Source organism: Geotrypetes seraphini, chromosome 5 (assembly GCF_902459505.1).
Source record: "Geotrypetes seraphini chromosome 5, aGeoSer1.1, whole genome shotgun sequence".
NCBI classification, from domain to species: domain Eukaryota; kingdom Metazoa; phylum Chordata; class Amphibia; order Gymnophiona; family Dermophiidae; genus Geotrypetes; species Geotrypetes seraphini.
The window spans coordinates 92,190,923-92,208,271 of NC_047088.1; the positions used below are offsets into that span (position 1 = coordinate 92,190,923).

Consider the following 17,349-nt stretch of genomic DNA (forward strand, 5'->3'; position numbering starts at 1 on the left):
GGGGCCGTTGGGAAACAGCAATCACAATATGATCAAGTTCAAAGTTGAAGTAGGAATATCGAAGGGGAAGAGAACCACAGTGACAACTTTTAACTTCAAGAAAGGAAATTACGAAGCGATGAGAGTAATAGTAAGGAAGAAACTTAGGAACAGCTCAAAGAAATCGCAGACTGTAGAGCAAGCCTGGTCTTTATTCAAGCACACGGTGAGCGAGGCGCAAAATCTGTATATCCCCAGATTTAGAAAAGGATGCAAAAAGAGCTGAACAAAAGACCCGGCGTAGATAACTAAAGAAGTAAAGAAAACGATAGGAGATAAGAAGAATTCATTCCGTAAATGGAAAAAGGACAAAACCGAGGAAAACTGGAAAGAGCACAGGAAGCATCAAAAAGAATGTCACCGAGTGGTTAGAAGAGCAAAAAGAGAATATGAAGAGAGGCAAGTCAGGGAAGCATGAAATTTCAAACCATTCTTCAGATATGTTAAAGGGAAGCAGCCGGCTAGGGAGGAGGTGGGACCGCTGGTTGACAGAGATAGGAAAGGAGTGGTGAAGGAGGAAAAAGAACTGGCGGATAGACTAAACATGTTCTTTTCGTCAGTATTTACAAAAGAGGACACATCCAACGTGCCGGAACCTGAAAAAATCTTCAAAGGAGATCAAGCTGAAAAATTCACATCCATGGAGGTAAGCCTTGAAGACGTACATAAGCAGATAGATAGATTAAAAACTCACAAATCTCCGGGCCCGGACGGAATCCACCCTAGGGTATTGAAAGAACTAAAAGAGGAAATAGCAGAACTACTACAGCAGGTTTGTAATCTATCCCTGAAAAGAGGCGTGATCCCGGAGGATTGGAAGATAGCTAATGTTACACCCATCTTTAAAAAAGGATCAAGAGGTGACCCGGGGAACTACAGACTGGTAAGTTTGACTTCGGTTCTGGGGAAGAGGACGGAAGCGCTGATAAGACAGCATCGACGAGCATCTAGAAAGGAATAAACTGATGAAAACAAGCCAACATGGCTTCTGCAAGAGAAGATCGTGCTTAATGAACTTATTGCACTTCTTCGAAGGAATTAACAAATGGATGGACAAAGGGGACCCCATAGACATCATATACTTAGATTTCCAAAAAGCCTTTGACAAGGTACCCCATGAACGCCTACTACGGAAACTGAAGAACCATGGAGTGGAAGGAGACGTACATAGATGGATCAAAAATTGGTTGGCGGGTAGAAAGCAAAGAGTAGGGGTGATGTGTCACTACTCGGCCTGGAGGAGGATCACGAGTGGTGTTCTGCACGGGTCAGTACTTGGATCGCTGTTGTTCAATGTATTTGTAAATGATCTAGAAACAGTGACAAAGTGCGAAGTAATAATGTAGGAAACATAAACTTGAAGTACAGCTATACGATGGGAGGGCTGGTAATGGGTGAAAATACCTAAGAAAAGGACTTGGGGGTAATAGTGGACAACACAATGAAGTCGTCGGCACAGTGCGCAGCGTCCTCTAAGAAGGCGAATTGAATGCTGGGTACTATCAAGAAAGGTATTACAACCAGAACGAAAGAAGTTATCCTGCCATTGTATCGGGCGATGGTGCGCCCGCATCTGGAGTACTGCGTCCAATATTGGTCACCGTACCTTAAGAAGGATATGGCGATACTCGAAAGGGTTCAGAAAAGAGTGACATGATTAATAAAAGGTATGGAAAACCTTTCATATGCTGAAAGATTAGAGAAACTGGGGCTCTTTTCCCTGGAGAAGCAGAGACTTAGAGGGGACATGATAGAGCAAGGGTGCCCAATACGTCGATCGCGATCGACCGGTAGATCGGAAAGGCAACGTGAGTCGATCTCGGAGCCCATCCCGGGCTCCGTGATAGACTCGTGTTGCTGTCCTGATCTACCGGGCCGAGCAGCGTTCCTCTCCAGTATTCTCCCTAGGGCCTATTAGCTGGGCGGTCCGCCCAGCTAATTTAGATGAGCGCCCGACTGTCATCTGCTGCTGCCGCCGCTGAACATTAAAAACCCCCCAAAAAAACCTGGCTTGGAGATTTCAGTCCGTAGCGAACTTATGCTCCGGGGTTCTAACATGTGCGGGCCGACTTCCCTTCTCTTCCCTCCGAAACCAGAAGTTATGTCTGGGGGGGGGAAGGGAAGCCGGCACGCACATGTTGAGAGCCCTGAAGCAAGCGTTCGCTATGGGCTAAGGCGGGAGACAGGTTAGTGAAGCATTTGCTCTTCTTGCTGCCAGGTCATGCCTACTTTCTGTTTCCGCGAAGGCAGGACCCGGCAGCATTTCCCCCAATAAGTTGATTGCGATCTTGGGCCGATCAGCCTTCCTCTCCCCGATGGCAGTGGCAGTGGCTTGGGGGAGGGCAGGGAGAAAGAAAGAAAAAGGGCAGGCAGGGAGACAGAAGGAAAGAAGAAAAACAGAAAAAAAAGAAAGGGAGGCAGAGAGAAAGAAAGGGCAGGGAGAGAGGAAGGAAAAGTTGGGGGAGGGAATGAGGTCTGGAGGAGAGGAAGCATACAGGTTAAAAGAAGGGAAGAAAGATTGGATGCAGTCAGAAGAAAGTGCAACCAGAGACTCATGAAATCACCAGACTAGGTAGGAAAAATGATTTTATTTTAAATTTAGTGATCAAAATGTGTCTGAATTTATATCTGCTGTCTATATTTTACACTAAGGTTCAGATAGCTAGCAGAGAAGCCAACCCAGGGGAGGCCGGTGGGATGTGAGAATAGCTGCCTGCTGTCCCTGGATAACAACTGTTACGGTAAGTAACTGTGCTTTATCCCAGGACAAGCAGGCAGGTATTATCACAAGTAGGTGACCTCCAAGCTAACCAAAGTGGGATGGTGGGAGAGTTGGCAACTTAGGAGAATAAATTTTGCAATACTGTTTGGCTAAACTATCCAGACAATAATGAGAAGTGAAGGTATGAACTGAGGACCAAGTGGCAGCTTTACAAATATCCTCAATCGGTGTCGATCTGAGGAAAGCTACAGAAGCTGCCATTGCTCTGACCTTATGGGCTGTGACTTTACTGTGAAGGGGCAATCCAGCCTGGGCATAGTAGAAAGAGATGCAAGCCGCCATCCAGTTGGATATGGTACGCTTAGAGATAGGACGTCCCAACTTGTTCGGATCAAAGGAAACAAAAAGTTGAGGAGCAGTTCTGTGTGGTTTGGTGCGTTCCAAGTAGAAAGCCAAAGCACGTTTACAGTCCAGAGTATGAAGAGCTGATTCTCCAGGATGAGAATGAGGCTTGGGAAAAAATACTGGAAGCACAATGGATTGGTTGAGATGAAATTCTCAGACAACTTTAGGAATGAATTTCGGATGAGTGCAAAGAACCACTTTGTCATGATGGAACACTGTAAAAGGTGGATCAGCAACTAATGCTTGGAGCTCACTGACCCGTCAATGAGAAACACCAATGAGAAACACCACTTTCCAAGTGAGATACTTCAGATGAGCCTTGTCAATTGGTTCAAATGGAGGTTTCATAAGGTGAGAAAGAACAATATTGAGGTCACAAACCACTGGAGGCGGTTTGAGAGGAGGATTGACATGGAAAAGTCCTTTCATGAATCTGGAAACCACAGGATGAGCAGAGAGAGGTTTCCCTTGAAGAGGCTGATGGAAAGCAGCAATGGCACTAAGATGTACTCGTATCGAAGTAGACTTGAGGCCAGAATGAGAAAGGTGTAGAAGATAGTCCAAAACTGAAGATAAGGAGGAATGTTGCTGCTCCTGATGAGAAAAACACCAATTAGAAAATCTAGTCCATTTTTGGTGATAGCATTGTCTAGTAGCAGGCTTCCGTGAAGCTTCCAAAACATCCCTCACAGCTTGAGAAAACTGGAGAGAAGTCATGTTGAGAGATACCAAGCTGTCAGGTGTAGAGACTGCAGGTTGGGATGAAGCAGAGATCCCTGATACTGTGTAAGCAGCGAGGGAAAAACTGGAAGAAGGTAAGGCTCCCTGCTGAGTTGAAGTAGAAGGGAGTCCAAGGTTGTCTGGGCTACCGAGGAGCAATCAGAATCATGGTGGCATGGTCAGACGTCAGCTTGACTAGAGTCTTTTGAATGAGAGGAAATGGAGGAAACGCATATAGAAAGAGATTCGTCCAGTCCAGAAGAAAAGCATCTGCCTCGAGGCGATGAGGAGTGTAGATCCTGGAGCAGAACTGAGGCAGTTTGAAGTTGTGGGGGGCTGCGAAGAGGTCTAACTGAGGCGTTCCCCACAGAGAGAAAATGTGATGAAGGGGCGTGGAATGGAGAGTCCATTCGTGAGGCTATAGAAGACGACTCAAGTTGTCCGCTAAGGCATTGTCCGCCCCCTGAATGTAGACAGCTTTGAGGAAGGTGTTGTGGTGAATTGCCCAGTCCCAAACTTTCAGAGCTTCCTGACAGAGGGAGGCCAATCCTGTGCCTCCCTGTCTGTTGACATAATACATAGCGACTTGGTTGTCCATGCGAATGAGGACTACACTGTCGTGAAGCAGATGTTGAAATGCATTGAGAGCATTGAAAATCGCCCTGAGTTCCAGGAGATTGATGTGGCACTGGCGATCTATACTGGTCCAATAGCCTTGAGTACGGAGACCATCCAGATGAGCCCCCCAAGCGTAAGTTGAAGAGTCGGTCGTGAGAACCTTCTGATGGGGGGGGGGGCATGTGAAACAGTAAGCCTCTGGATAGATTGGAAGAGAGCATCCACCAACGAAGAGACTGTGTCAGAGCAGGAGTGACCTGGATGTGGCGAGACAGAGGGTCGGAAACCCGCGTCCATTGAGATGGCAGGGTCCACTGAGGAATTCTGAGGTGATGTCTTGCCGAGATGGATGGGCAAGAGGACACTGAATGACAAAGGTGGAGAAGAGCTTCCAGACGCTGCTGAGGGAGGAACGCTCTGAGTTGGATAGTATCCAGAACAGCTCCAATGAATGGAAGAGTCTGAGAAAGTTGAAGATGGGATTTCGGAAAGTTGATCTCGAATCCCAGATAGTCCGTTGGGTCGCTAGGACGATTCCCTGAGACATGGAATCCTTGATGAGCCAGTCGTCCAGGTAGGGGAACACCTGAAGACCATGGTTCCTGAGCGCTGCGGCCACCACTACCAGGCACTTGGTGAAGACTCTTGGTGACGAGGCCAGGCCGAAAGGGAGAACTCTGTATTGAAAATGCAGATTTCCCACCCGAAATCTGAGGTACTGACGGGAGGCCGGATGGATGAGAATGTGAGTGTAGGCCTCCTTAAGATTCAGAGAGCACAACCAGTCGTCCTACTCGAGGAGGGGATACAGAGAAGCTAGGGTCAGCATGCGAAACTTTTCTTTGACCAGAAACTTGTTGAGCACCCTGAGATCCAAAATAGGACGCAGATCGCCCATCTTCTTCGGAACAAGGAAGTACCGGGAGTAAAACCCCTTGTTGTGCTTAGCCAAAGGAACTGGCTTGATAGCTCGGAGCTGCAACAAAGCCTGAGCTTCCTGAAGAAGAAGGGCGGTCTGGGCAGAGGTGGAAGGATACTCTCTTGGAGGATGTTCTGGAGGAACTTGATGGAATTGAAGAGAATATCCCTCTCTTACGATAGAAAGGACCCAGAGGTTGGTGGTAATAGTCGTCCATCGATGGTAAAAATGATGGAGACGACCTCCGATAGGGGGGAAAACAGGGAAGGGCAGAACGACTGACGTTATGCTCTCCAGAAGACAATCAAAAAGGCTGAGGAGCCTTGGGCACAGCAGGTGGTTGAGGCTTCTGTTGCTTTTGGGGATGCTGCCTCTTGACAGGCTGACGAGTGGCAGGAGCTGTTTGGTGGAAAATGCCGTTGGTAAATCAGAGGCGAACGTGAAGGACGAGGAGGAGCAGGCTTAGGCTTAAGACGGAGAATAGATTGAAAGGACTTCTTGGTCGCTGCCTCAATGGACTCATCAAAGAGGTCAGTTCCAGCACAAGGGACATTAGCCAGCCTGTCCTGTAGATTTGGGTCCATATCGATGGTCCTGAGCCACGCTAGGCGTCGCAAGGCCACCGAGCAAGCAGTAGCCCGAGCAGACAGCTCAAAGGCATCATATGAGGACTGAAGCAATTGCAGCTGAATTTGGGACAATGAGGCCAGAACTTCCTGGAATTCAAAATGTGCCCGAGGATACAAGTAGGCCATGAACTTGGGAAGGATGGACAAAAAAATTTGAAATATGTAATGAAATGAAAATTATAGTTGAGCACTCTGGAGGTCATCATGGAGTTCTGGTAAATTTGGCGACCAAATCTATCCATCGTCTTGCCCTCCCTGCCTGGTGGAACAGTGGCATATACTTGAGAAGGGTGAGACCGCTTCAACGAAGATTCCACCAGAAGGGATTGATGGGATAGTTGAGCACCATCAAATCCCTTATGATGCACAGTTCAGTATCTGGAATCCAATTTCCCCGGAACAGCTGGGATGGAATAGGGAGTTTTCAGACAGTGGACAAAGGTCTGATCCAGTAGCTTATGAAGAGGAAGCTTGAGAGATTCAGCAGGAGGTTGAGGGAGATGCATGGTCTCGAGATACTCCTTGGAAAATTTGGATCCAGTGTCCAGTTGAATGTCCAAATCAGCTGCCATCTGACGTAGAAAAGAAGAAAAAGACAGCTGGTCAGCCAAAGCCGGGCCTCGAGGACGTCAAGGCTTCTGGATCCAATGAGGACGGGGATAAGGACCCCATCGTGTCCTCGAGATCCGGTAGTGGAGGAGGCGAAGTAGCGGTGGGGAATACTGAAGAAAAGGCTGCATCCAATGAGGCGAGGCATGCCTGGATGAGTGCTTCGAAGAATGTCTCGATCGATGATGCGAGCTGTGTCTTGAAGCAGGCCTCGACAAACGAGGCAAATGTGTCTTCACTGAGGCTCCCAGAGAGTGGATGGGGCTGGAAGTGGTGGATCGAAGCAGAGGTGGTTGGCTGTTAGAACCACGAGGCACTCACAAAGACTCGAGTCCTTGCATCGAATGGATAGGTTCCAATGGAGGCACTCGCAAAGACTCTACTCCTTGCATCGAGTGAATCAGTTCCAATGGAGGCATGGGCAAAGACTCTGCTCCCTGTAGAGAGTATGCGTACGGCTGAGGCATAGGAGGCGGCTCAACCTCGTGGGAGACCTCCGCATGCCCAGGCTGGACTTGAAAGAGAAGCTTCGGCCCCATTGTGGTAAAGAGCTGAATTAATTGCTTCTCAAGTAAGGTCTGGAACGAAGCCGGCAAGGATGAATCCGCGTCAGCAACGGGACCACCTGCATGGGCTTCGTGCTCCCTCGAGGCAGTGTGAGAGTGCTTGGACTTAGAAGCCTTGGGCACTTTGAGCACTACCGGGGGAATGGGCTGCTGCGCTATCTGACCTGAAGAGACAGAGGAAGGCACCGCAGCCGGATTCGAAGGCTGAGCCGGTACAAACGAAGCAGGTTTGATGAGGCTCGGAGCAGTAGACGTGGAAGTCTGGAGAGCTTCGCATGAGGTCGAAGGTGAAGCACCCTTCGATGACGAAAGCTCCAACGAAGACACCATGCTGTAAAGCTGCTCCCACAAGATGCAACGACGCTTGAAAGCACAGGCTCTAAGTGTTGAGCAAGGCCGGCACGATTTCGGGAGGTGTTGAGGCCCAAGACACCGAAGACAGCGTCGATGAGGATCCATTAGTGAAATCGCGCGCTGGCACTTGGAACACTTTTTAAAACCGATCGCAGGCCGGGACATAGGCCGAAAAAGCTCTGCCGCAAGATCGAAGCCGCGGGGCTTAGGCCACGTGGCCTGCCTGGTCAAACAGATGGTAAGAATTTTTTTTTTTTAAAACAAGAAAAGCACGACGAAAATCAGCGATTCTGAGAAAAATAATCCAAAACCGCGGACTTAAGAAGGCACAAGTGAAAATACTTCACGCAGAGAGTCGAAGACGGACTTCTCAGCTCCGCGGAAAAGTAAGAACTGAGGAGACGCGCCCTACGCTGGGCGGGAAGGCACTCGCGCATGCGCGGTGCGGGCGACTCGAAACTTCGAGTTTCTTCAAGCAAGACTGCTTGTGAGGAGTCCGCATTGGGGCTCCGTTGGATCACGTCACCCACTTGTGAGAATACCTGCCTGCTTGTCCTGGGATAAGAACACTATTTCAATCTTCAAAATCTTACCGGATGCTAGCCTTAATTCCCTAACAGATATAAATTCATAATCCCTAAACCACAGTCAGGGACTTTTGTTTTGCTTACATCTGGCAAAAATTTACTCATTGGACTTTGCAATAAATGCATATTGACACTTTTGTATAAACAGCGTCACAAAACCACCATCTCAATTATCTTAAAAAAAAAAACCCTCAAAAAAATTTACAGCATTTTAAATTAATAGCAACCATAGCACCCTAAAAATAGGTTACAGTTAACTTTTACTACATCCCTTAGTTGATATTATTATTGAAATGCTCAATCCTGTACTTTTTTTTTTCTTGAAAAGTGACCAGCTGTCCAGTATCCTAATCTGGGAGGTTCTTCCAGTAATTCAGTGCAACAGGAAACAGGCAGAACACTCACATAGAAGTATACATCTTTTGAGGAACACAAGGAATAAAAGACATGACAGCTAATCAACTTGTCCCATACATACCCAGGATTATCACCCTGCAGGCCTTAAATGTCAAAACAACATTAAATTTACATTGAGTCATAGTCACTTTTATAAGTAAAAGCAAGAAAGATTGGTAGTTGTGATTTCAGGATGGAGCAGCTACCTGGAATGGAGTAAGTGGCTTCTATAGGGAACAGAAAAGGCTCAACTAAATCTCGACTGGGTATTGGAATGTAATTATCCACAGAATCCAGGAGCTTCAAGACGCTATTAATCCCCAGGTCTGGATTCCTGTTCTAGAAAGAAAAGGTGAGATGTATTAATAATGAACAAACAGTAGTAAAAACACCCCCGATTCCTTTAGTGAGATCCTCCCTTGCTTTTGCCACCAAGTTCCTGAGCCCAAAATGGGAATCCTTGAGTTATAGTAAAAAAAACAAAAAACAAAAACCAAACAACAACACACACATCAGAAATATCATTACATTACAGCTCAAACAGGGAGTACAGCTCAAACAAATGGTACTAGAGCCCACTAGGGCCGAGGCCATCCTAGACCTCATACTTACAAACGGCGAGAGTGTCTCGGAGGTCTCAGTGGGAGAAACGCTAGCTACCAGTGACCACAACATGGTATGGTTCAACCTCAGGAAAGGTTTCATCACAAACCAAAACGAGGGTACTCAATTTCCGGGGCACTGATTTCGCACGTATGGGAGATTTCGTCCAGCAGACGCTGCAGGATCAAAAGGCAACTGATAATGTGGAAGCCATGTGGTCAAACCTGAAATTGACCCTACACGAGGCAACTATCCGCTACATAAAATTGGTACATAAACAACAAAGAAACAAAAAACCCCGATGGTTCACTGAAGAGGTCTCGCACCTCGTCAAGGAGAAAAAAAGAGCATTTCTTTCATACAAACGTACGGGAACAAGTGAAGCTAACATTGAATATAAGGCCAGGTCTGCAGCAGTCAAAACAGCAGTCAGGGAGGCCAAGCTTGCGGTGGAAGAAACTCTAGCAAAGAACATTAAGAAAGGGGACAAATCCTTCTTCAGGTACATTAGCGACAGGAAAAAAAACACAAATGGAATAACACGCCTCAAAACACCAGACGGGAATTACGCGGAAACAGATTCCGATAAAGCCAAACTACTAAATGAATACTTCTGCTCGGTTTTTACCTGCGAGGCACCAGGGCAAGGGCCACATCTGGAAGCAATGTCAAGCGCGGAAGACCGATTTCAGAATTTTGAGTTCACACCAGCTGATGTCTACAGCGAATTGTCAAGACTCCAGGTGAGCAAAGCTATGGGTCCAGACGAATTGCACCCAAGAGTGCTCAGAGAGCTGTGCGAGGTCCTGGCGGAACCATTAGCCATGCTCTTCAATCTCTCCCTAAAGAAGGGGAGGGTCCCCCAGGATTGGAAAACAGCGAATGTTGTTCCTCTGCATAAAAAGGGTTGCAGGGCAGAGGCTGCGAATTACCGACCAGTGAGTCTCACATCGATAGTATGTAAAATCATGGAAACACTAATTAAACGTAAGTTGGACACGATCTTGGATGAGGGAAATCTTAGGGATCCTAATCAACATGGATTCACTAAGGGTAGGTCGTGTCAATCCAACCTCATCAGCTTCTTTGATTGGGTAACAGAAAAGTTGGACTCAGGAGAGTCTCTGGACATAGTATACTTGGATTTCAGCAAAGCTTTTGACAGCGTCCCACACCGCAGGCTACTAAATAAGATGAAATCAATGGGGTTGGGCAAGACGATAACTGCATGGGTCAATGATTGGCTGAGTGGTAGACTTCAGAGGGTGATGGTCAATGGTACCCTTTCTGAAACATCAGAGGTGACCAGCGGAGTGCCGCAGGGCTCGGTCCTGGGTCCTCTCCTTTTTAACATATTCATAAGGGACTTGACACGAGGGCTACAGGGTAAAGCAACGTTATTCGCCGACGATGCAAAACTGTGCAACATAGTAAGTGAAAGCTTTTTACAGGATAGTATGACACAGGACCTTCGTACATTGGAAAACTGGTCCTCGACATGGCAGCTAGGCTTCAATGCTATGAAATGTAAGGTCATGCACCTCGGTAGCAGAAATCCGTGCAGAACTTACACCCTAAATGGAGAAACATTAGCCACGACCTCAGCAGAACGAGATTTGGGAGTAATCATCAGTGCAGACATGAAGGCTGCCAAGCAGGTAGAGAAGGCCACATCCAAGGCAAGGCAAATGATGGGATGTATCAAAAGAAGTTTCGTCAGTCGGAAACCAGAAGTCATAATGCCGCTGTACAGGACCATGGTGAGACCTCATCTGGAGTACTGTGTGCAGTTCTGGAGGCCACATTACCGTAAAGACGTGATTAGAATCGAATCGGATCAGCGGATGGCCACTAGGATGATCTTGGGGTTCAAGGGTCTCTCATACGAAGAGAGACTGAGCAGACTGCGGCTCTACACTCTAGAGGAACGCAGGGAGAGAGGGGACATGATTGAGACATTTAAATACATCACAGGACGGGTCGAGGTGGAAGATGTCTTCCTCTTGCCCAGGGGACCCTCGACCACAAGAGGGCATCCGCTTAAACTCAGAGGAGGAAAGTTTAATAGTGACACCAGGAAGTATTTTTTCACGGAAAGGGTGGTAGATCACTGGAATAAGCTTCCGGTGCAGGTGGTCGAGGCCACCGGCGTGCTTGACTTTAAAAGTAAATGGGACATGTACGTGGGATCCCTACATAGCACGAATCACTAGCATCTAGACTTATCGGGGTGGGTCAGTAGAGTGGGCAGACTTGATGGGCTATAGCCCTTTTCTGCCGTCATCTTTCTATGTTTCTATGTTTTCTATGTTACATTCCCATTATCCCCTCCCCCTTGCTTGCAACAGAGAGTAAGATGTCTCTTTACCAAAGGACCATGAGAAAATTCTAAGTTTTGAAACCCAGCATGAGCATTCTCCTTTTCCCTCTTGCTCACTTACTTCCAGAGCACATAGTGCAGAACCAATGATAACGGGTGTTTGCTCTCCATCATAACCAAATTCTGTTAGGAGTTCTCGGATCTCTAGCTCCACTAGGTCCAGCATTTCTTTATCGTCGACTACATCAGCTTTGTTCATAAACACAACAACATGCTCCACACCTATCTGTAAAAGAAAACACAGTTTGGGCTACAGTTCCAAAACAGCAAGAGAATACAGAAAAAAAATCTCCTAAAATATAATAGTTAGGTCCAAATATATAAAACACATGGTATTATAATTTCAGTATCATCTAATACACTAACACACAATGTGTATTTTAAGATCTGCAAAATTATACATTTGATGCATTGGCCAGGGCAGGAAGGCAAGACACAAAGCTCAAAAAGCACAGTTACTTACCGTAACAGGTGTTATCCAGGGACAGCAGGCAGATATTCTTGACTGATGGGTGACGGCACCGACGGAGCCCCGGTACGGACACTTTTAGAGTGATTGCACTCTAAGAACTTGGAAAGTTCTAGAGGCCGCACCGCGCATGCGCGAGTGCCTTCCTGCCCGACACAGGCGCGCGGTCCCCAGTTAGGATAAGCCAGCTAAGAAGCCAACCCGGGGAGGTGGGTGGGACGCAAGAATATCTGCCTGCTGTCCCTGGATAACACCTGTTACGGTAAGTAACTGTGCTTTATCCCAGGACAAGCAGGCAGCATATTCTTGACTGATGGGTGACCTCCAAGCTAACAAAAAGAGGGATGGAGGGAAGGTTGGCCATTAGGAAAACAAATTTTGCAAAACAGATTGGCCGAAGTGTCCATCCCGTCTGGAGAATGCATCCAGACAATAGTGAGATGTAAAAGTATGAACTGAGGACCAAGTGGCAGCCTTGCAGATTTCCTCAATAGGAGTGGAACGGAGGAAAGCTACAGATGCTGCCATAGCTCGGACTCTATGGGCCGTGACAGAACCTTCCAGTGTCAGTCCGGTCTAAGCATAACAGAATGAAATGCACGCTGCAAGCCAATTAGACAACGTACGTTTAGAAACAGGATGTCCTAATTTATTCGGATCAAAGGACAGAAAGAGTTGGGGAGATGATCTGTGGGGCTTAGTACGGTCTAAATAGTAAGCCAGAGCCCGTTTACAGTCCAAAGTATGTAGAGCCTGTTCTCCAGAATGAGAGTGAGGTTTCGGAAAGAAGACAGGCAGAACAATGGATTGGTTGAGATGAAATTCCGATACAACCTTAGGGAGAAACTTTGGATGTGTACGCAGAACCACCTTGTCATGATGAAAGACTGTGAAAGGTGGGTCAGAAACTAGTGCATGGAGCTCACTGACCCTCCTGGCAGAGGTGAGAGCAATAAGGAAAAGAACCTTCCAAGTGAGAAACTTGAAAGTGGCATTAGCCAAAGGTTCAAATGGAGGCTTCATTAAAGCGGATAGAACCACATTAAGATCCCAGATCACAGGAGGTGCTTTAATAGGTGGTTTTAAATTAAAAAGACCTCTCATGAATCTGGTGACCAGGGGATGAGCTGAAAGGAGTTTCCCATGGACTGGCTCATGAAAAGCCGCAATAGCACTGAGATGAACTCTGACGGAGGTAGATTTGAGGCCAGAGTCAGACAGAGAAAGCAGATAATCCAACAAGGTCTCCAGTGCAAGAGACGTGGGATTATGATGATGAAGAAGACACCAAGAAGAAAATCTTGTCCACTTCTGATGGTAACACTGAAGAGTGGTCAGTTTCCTGGAAGCATCCAGGACAGAACGAACGGGCTGAGACAGTAGAGAATCATGTGAAGTCAGCCCGAGATATACCAAGCTGTCAGGTGTAGAGACTGGAGGTTGGGATGAAGAAGGGTCTCCTGATGCTGCGTAAGCAGAGAAGGAAATATTGGAAGCAGAAAAGGATCCTTGGAACTGAGTTGAAGTAGAAGGGAGAACCAATGCTGCCTGGGCCATCTTGGAGCGATTAGGATCATGGTGGCTCTGTCCCTCTTGAGCTTGAACAAGGTGCGTAACATGAGTGGCAGCGGAGGGAAAGCATACAGGAACAGATTGGACCAATCCAGGAGGAACGCATCCGCTGCCAGACGGTGAGGAGTGTAGAGTCTGGAGCAGAAGCGGGGCAGTTGGTGATTGTGAGGAGCTGCAAAGAGGTCCACTTGAGGAGTGCCCCACTGGTCGAAGATGGACTGCAAGGTCGATGGATCGAGAGTCCATTCGTGTGGTTGTAGAACTCTGCTGAGTTTGTCCGCTAACGAGTTCTGCTCCCCCTGGATGTAGATCGCTTTCAGGAACAAGTGGTGATCTGTGGCCCAAGTCCATATTCTCTGGGCTTCCTGGCATAATAGGCGAGAGCCTGTCCCACCTTGTTTGTTGATGTAATACATTGCAACCTGATTGTCTGTGCATAGCAGGAGGACCTGAGGAAAGAGAAGATGCTGAAATGCTTTGAGGGCATAAAACATTGCTCTGAGTTCCAGGAAATTGATGTGATGCTTCATTTCCTGAGGTGTCCAAAACCCTTGAGTTTGAAACTCGTCCAAATGTGCTCCCCAGGCATAAGGGGATGCGTCGGTAGTGATGACAAGCTGATGCGGAGGCAGATGAAATAGAAGACCTCTGGATAGATTTGAGGATATCAACCACCATTGCAGAGATCGACGAAGTGATGATGTCACAGATATGTGTTGTGAGCAAGGATCTGTCGCCTGGGACCATTGGGTAGCTAAGGTCCATTGGGGAGTGCGCAGGTGGAGACGCGCAAGGGGAGTGACGTGAACCGTGGAGGCCATGTGACCCAAAAGAATCATCATTTGTTTGGCAGAGATGGAACTTTGAGACAGTATCTGCTGACAGAGAAACTGGAGAGTCTGAAGACGATTGGATGGTAGGAATGATCTCATCAGGATTGTGTCCAGTATTGCTCCAATGAACTGGAGTCTTTGAGTGGGGATGAGGTGAGATTTTGGAAGATTGATCTCGAATCCCAGGATTTGAAGAAAAAAGATGGTTTGATTCGTGGCCAGAAGAACTGACTGAGATGAGACGGCCTTGATCAACTAGTCGTCTAGGTAAGGAAAGACCTGAAGGTGGTGAGAGCGAAGAAAAGCTGCAACCACAATGAGGCACTTGGTGAACACCCTTGGAGAGGAGGCAAGACCGAAGGGTAGCACCTTGTATTGGTAATGGCGATGATTGATCATGAAACGAAGATATTGCCTGGAGGTCAGATTGACCGGAATGTGAGTGTAAGCTTCTTTGAGATCGAGGGAGCATAGCCAGTCGTTTTGATTGAGAAGAGGGTAAAGAGTGGCTAAAGAAAGCATTTTGAATTTCTCTTTGACCAAACATTTGTTGAGATCTCGAAGATCTAGGATGGGTCTTAGATCTCCTGTTTTTTTGGGGACTAGAAAATAACGGGAGTAGAACCCCTGCCCCTGCTGATCTGGAGGAACCTCCTCTATGGCATTTAAAAGAAGAAGAGATTGAACTTCTTGAACAAGGAGAGCAGATTGAGGAGAGTTCAAAGCAGACTCTTTTGGTGGACTTAGAGCCGGCAGAGTTTGAAAGTTGAGAGAATAGCCGTGGTGGATGATGTTGAGGACCCATTGGTCCGAGGTGATGATTTCCCATCGGCTGAGGAAAAGAGATAAACGACCATCTATGGGTTGAGGAAGGTGGGTGGAGATTTGAACCCTGGCTATGCTTTGGAGAATTAAGTCAAAAGGGTTGTGACTTTGGTTGTGGAGGTGGCTTCACAGGCTGCTGTTGCTGTTGAGGCCTAGTGGGTTGACGTTGTTGTTGGCGTTGACATCTAGGTGGTTGGGAAGGTGTCTGCAATGGTCGAGCTGCATAGCGGCGCTGATAAGCCGACTGTTGTCTGAAAGGCCGTGTAGTAGGGGGCTTCTTTTTATTTTTGAGCAGAGTATCCCACGTGTTTCATGAGCCGAGAGCTTTTGAGTGGTCGAGTCCATGGATTCCCCAAAAAGCTCATCCCCCAGGCATGGTGCATTGGCTAACCGATCTTGATGATTAACATCAAGTTCAGATACCCGAAGCCAGGCAAGTCGACGCATGGCCACCGACATAGCTGTTGCTCTTGAGGTTAGCTCAAAGGTATCATAGATGGACCTAACCATAAATTTTCGCAGTTGAAACAGCGAAGAGGAGCATTGATGAAAAGCCTGTTGTTTTCGTTGGGGGAGGTACTTTTCGAACGAAGCCATGGTGGTAAGGAGGTGTTTCAGATAAAATGAAAAATGGAATGCGTAGTTGCCAGATCTATTGGCCAACATTGCATTCTGATAAAGTCTCTTACCAAATTTGTCCATGGCTTTACCCTCTCTGCCAGGAGGTACAGAAGCATATACACTAGCTCCTGAGGATTTTTTTAGGGTAGATTCCACTAACAACGATTCGTGAGGAAGCTGGGGTTTGTCGAATCCAGGAATAGGGATCATCTTGTACAAAGAATCGAGTTTACGGGGAGCTCCAGGAATTGTTAAAGGAGTCTCCAAATTCTTGTAGAATGTCTCTCGTAATATATCATGCAGAGGCAGTTTCAAGAATTCCTTAGGAGGCTGGTCAAAGTCAAGTGCATCTAAAAAAGCTTTAGATTTTTTAGACTCAGCCTCCAAAGGAATAGACATGGAATCACACATATCTTTCAAAAAGGAAGTGAAAGATGTGGATTCCTGTCTTGAAGAAGGATCAGGTAACGCAGAATCATCTTCTTCAGAGGAACATTCACCTTCAGAAAGGAATGGTTCTTCAGAGTCTCCCCACAGATCAGGGTCTCTTACATGAGATGTACGATCCCAGGACTCTGGAGTCGAGGGTTCTAAATGTCGGGATTTGCGTACCGACTTTCCCGATCTCATCGACACGGTACCGGGAGATGAAACTGGTTGTACCGGTGCCGAAGTCTGTACGGACTGATGCCTCGGTTCCGGTGCAAGAAGCGGCATCGATGTCGATGAGGTCGAGTGCACCGGTACCGAAGGAGTGAATGCAGAAATAGAAGGTTGCTCCACTATCGGCACCGGTGGCTCAGACCGGACCGGTTCTGGAAGGATCGGGGTTAAAATAGCAGGAAGCAGCTGCTGGAGTTGTTCCCTGAGCTGAACCTGCAAGACAGCGGCAATGCGCTCATCTAACGAGGGCACCGGTACCGCTTTTTTCTTCTGCGGTACCTTAGGTGCCGCTCTACACTCCGAGGAAGAACCCGATGTCGAAGGGCTAACTTCAATCGCAGTGGAGCGCTTCCGCTGGCGTTTCACGGTCGGCAGGATTGGGCTCACTGCAGTGGAGACCGGAGGACGCTCCAGCGGGGAAGGCTTCTTAGCCGGCTTACCTGGAGGGTGCGACGCCGGCGCGGTATCGCGCGGTGTCGACGAGGAAGGTGCCGACTGAGATGGAACCGATGTCGGTGCCGGTGTAGCAGAGTCGGACATCTCGGCACCGAAAAGTAACCGCTGTTGGATCTGGCGGTTTTTCAGAGTCCTTTTCTTTAACGATGCGCAGCGGGTACAAGTTGACACTCGATGATCAGGACCAAGACACTGCAGACACCAGTTATGTGGGTCTGTCAGTGAAATTGGTCGAGTGCACCGCTGGCACTTTTTAAACCTGGGTTGAGGGGGCATGAATGGAAAAACGGCTTCAGCCAAATCGAAGCCTGAGGCTTCGATAGTGGCAATAGGCCCCGCCGGGGCGAAACCGAAAGAAAAGGA

At 47.6% G+C, this 17,349-nt stretch overlaps 1 protein-coding gene across 1 annotated transcript in view; it reads right to left on the bottom strand.

Annotated features, from left to right (window-relative positions):
• TUFM (Tu translation elongation factor, mitochondrial) overlaps positions 1-17,349 on the bottom strand; it is a 161,359-nt gene that overhangs the window by 85,016 nt on the left and 58,994 nt on the right. Inside the window, exons 6-7 of the mRNA XM_033945392.1 lie at positions 11,609-11,773; positions 8,771-8,903 (exon numbers count right to left, since the gene is read on the bottom strand). Coding sequence (XP_033801283.1) covers positions 8,771-8,903; positions 11,609-11,773 — 298 coding nt within the window. The remainder of the gene's footprint in view (positions 1-8,770; positions 8,904-11,608; positions 11,774-17,349) is intronic.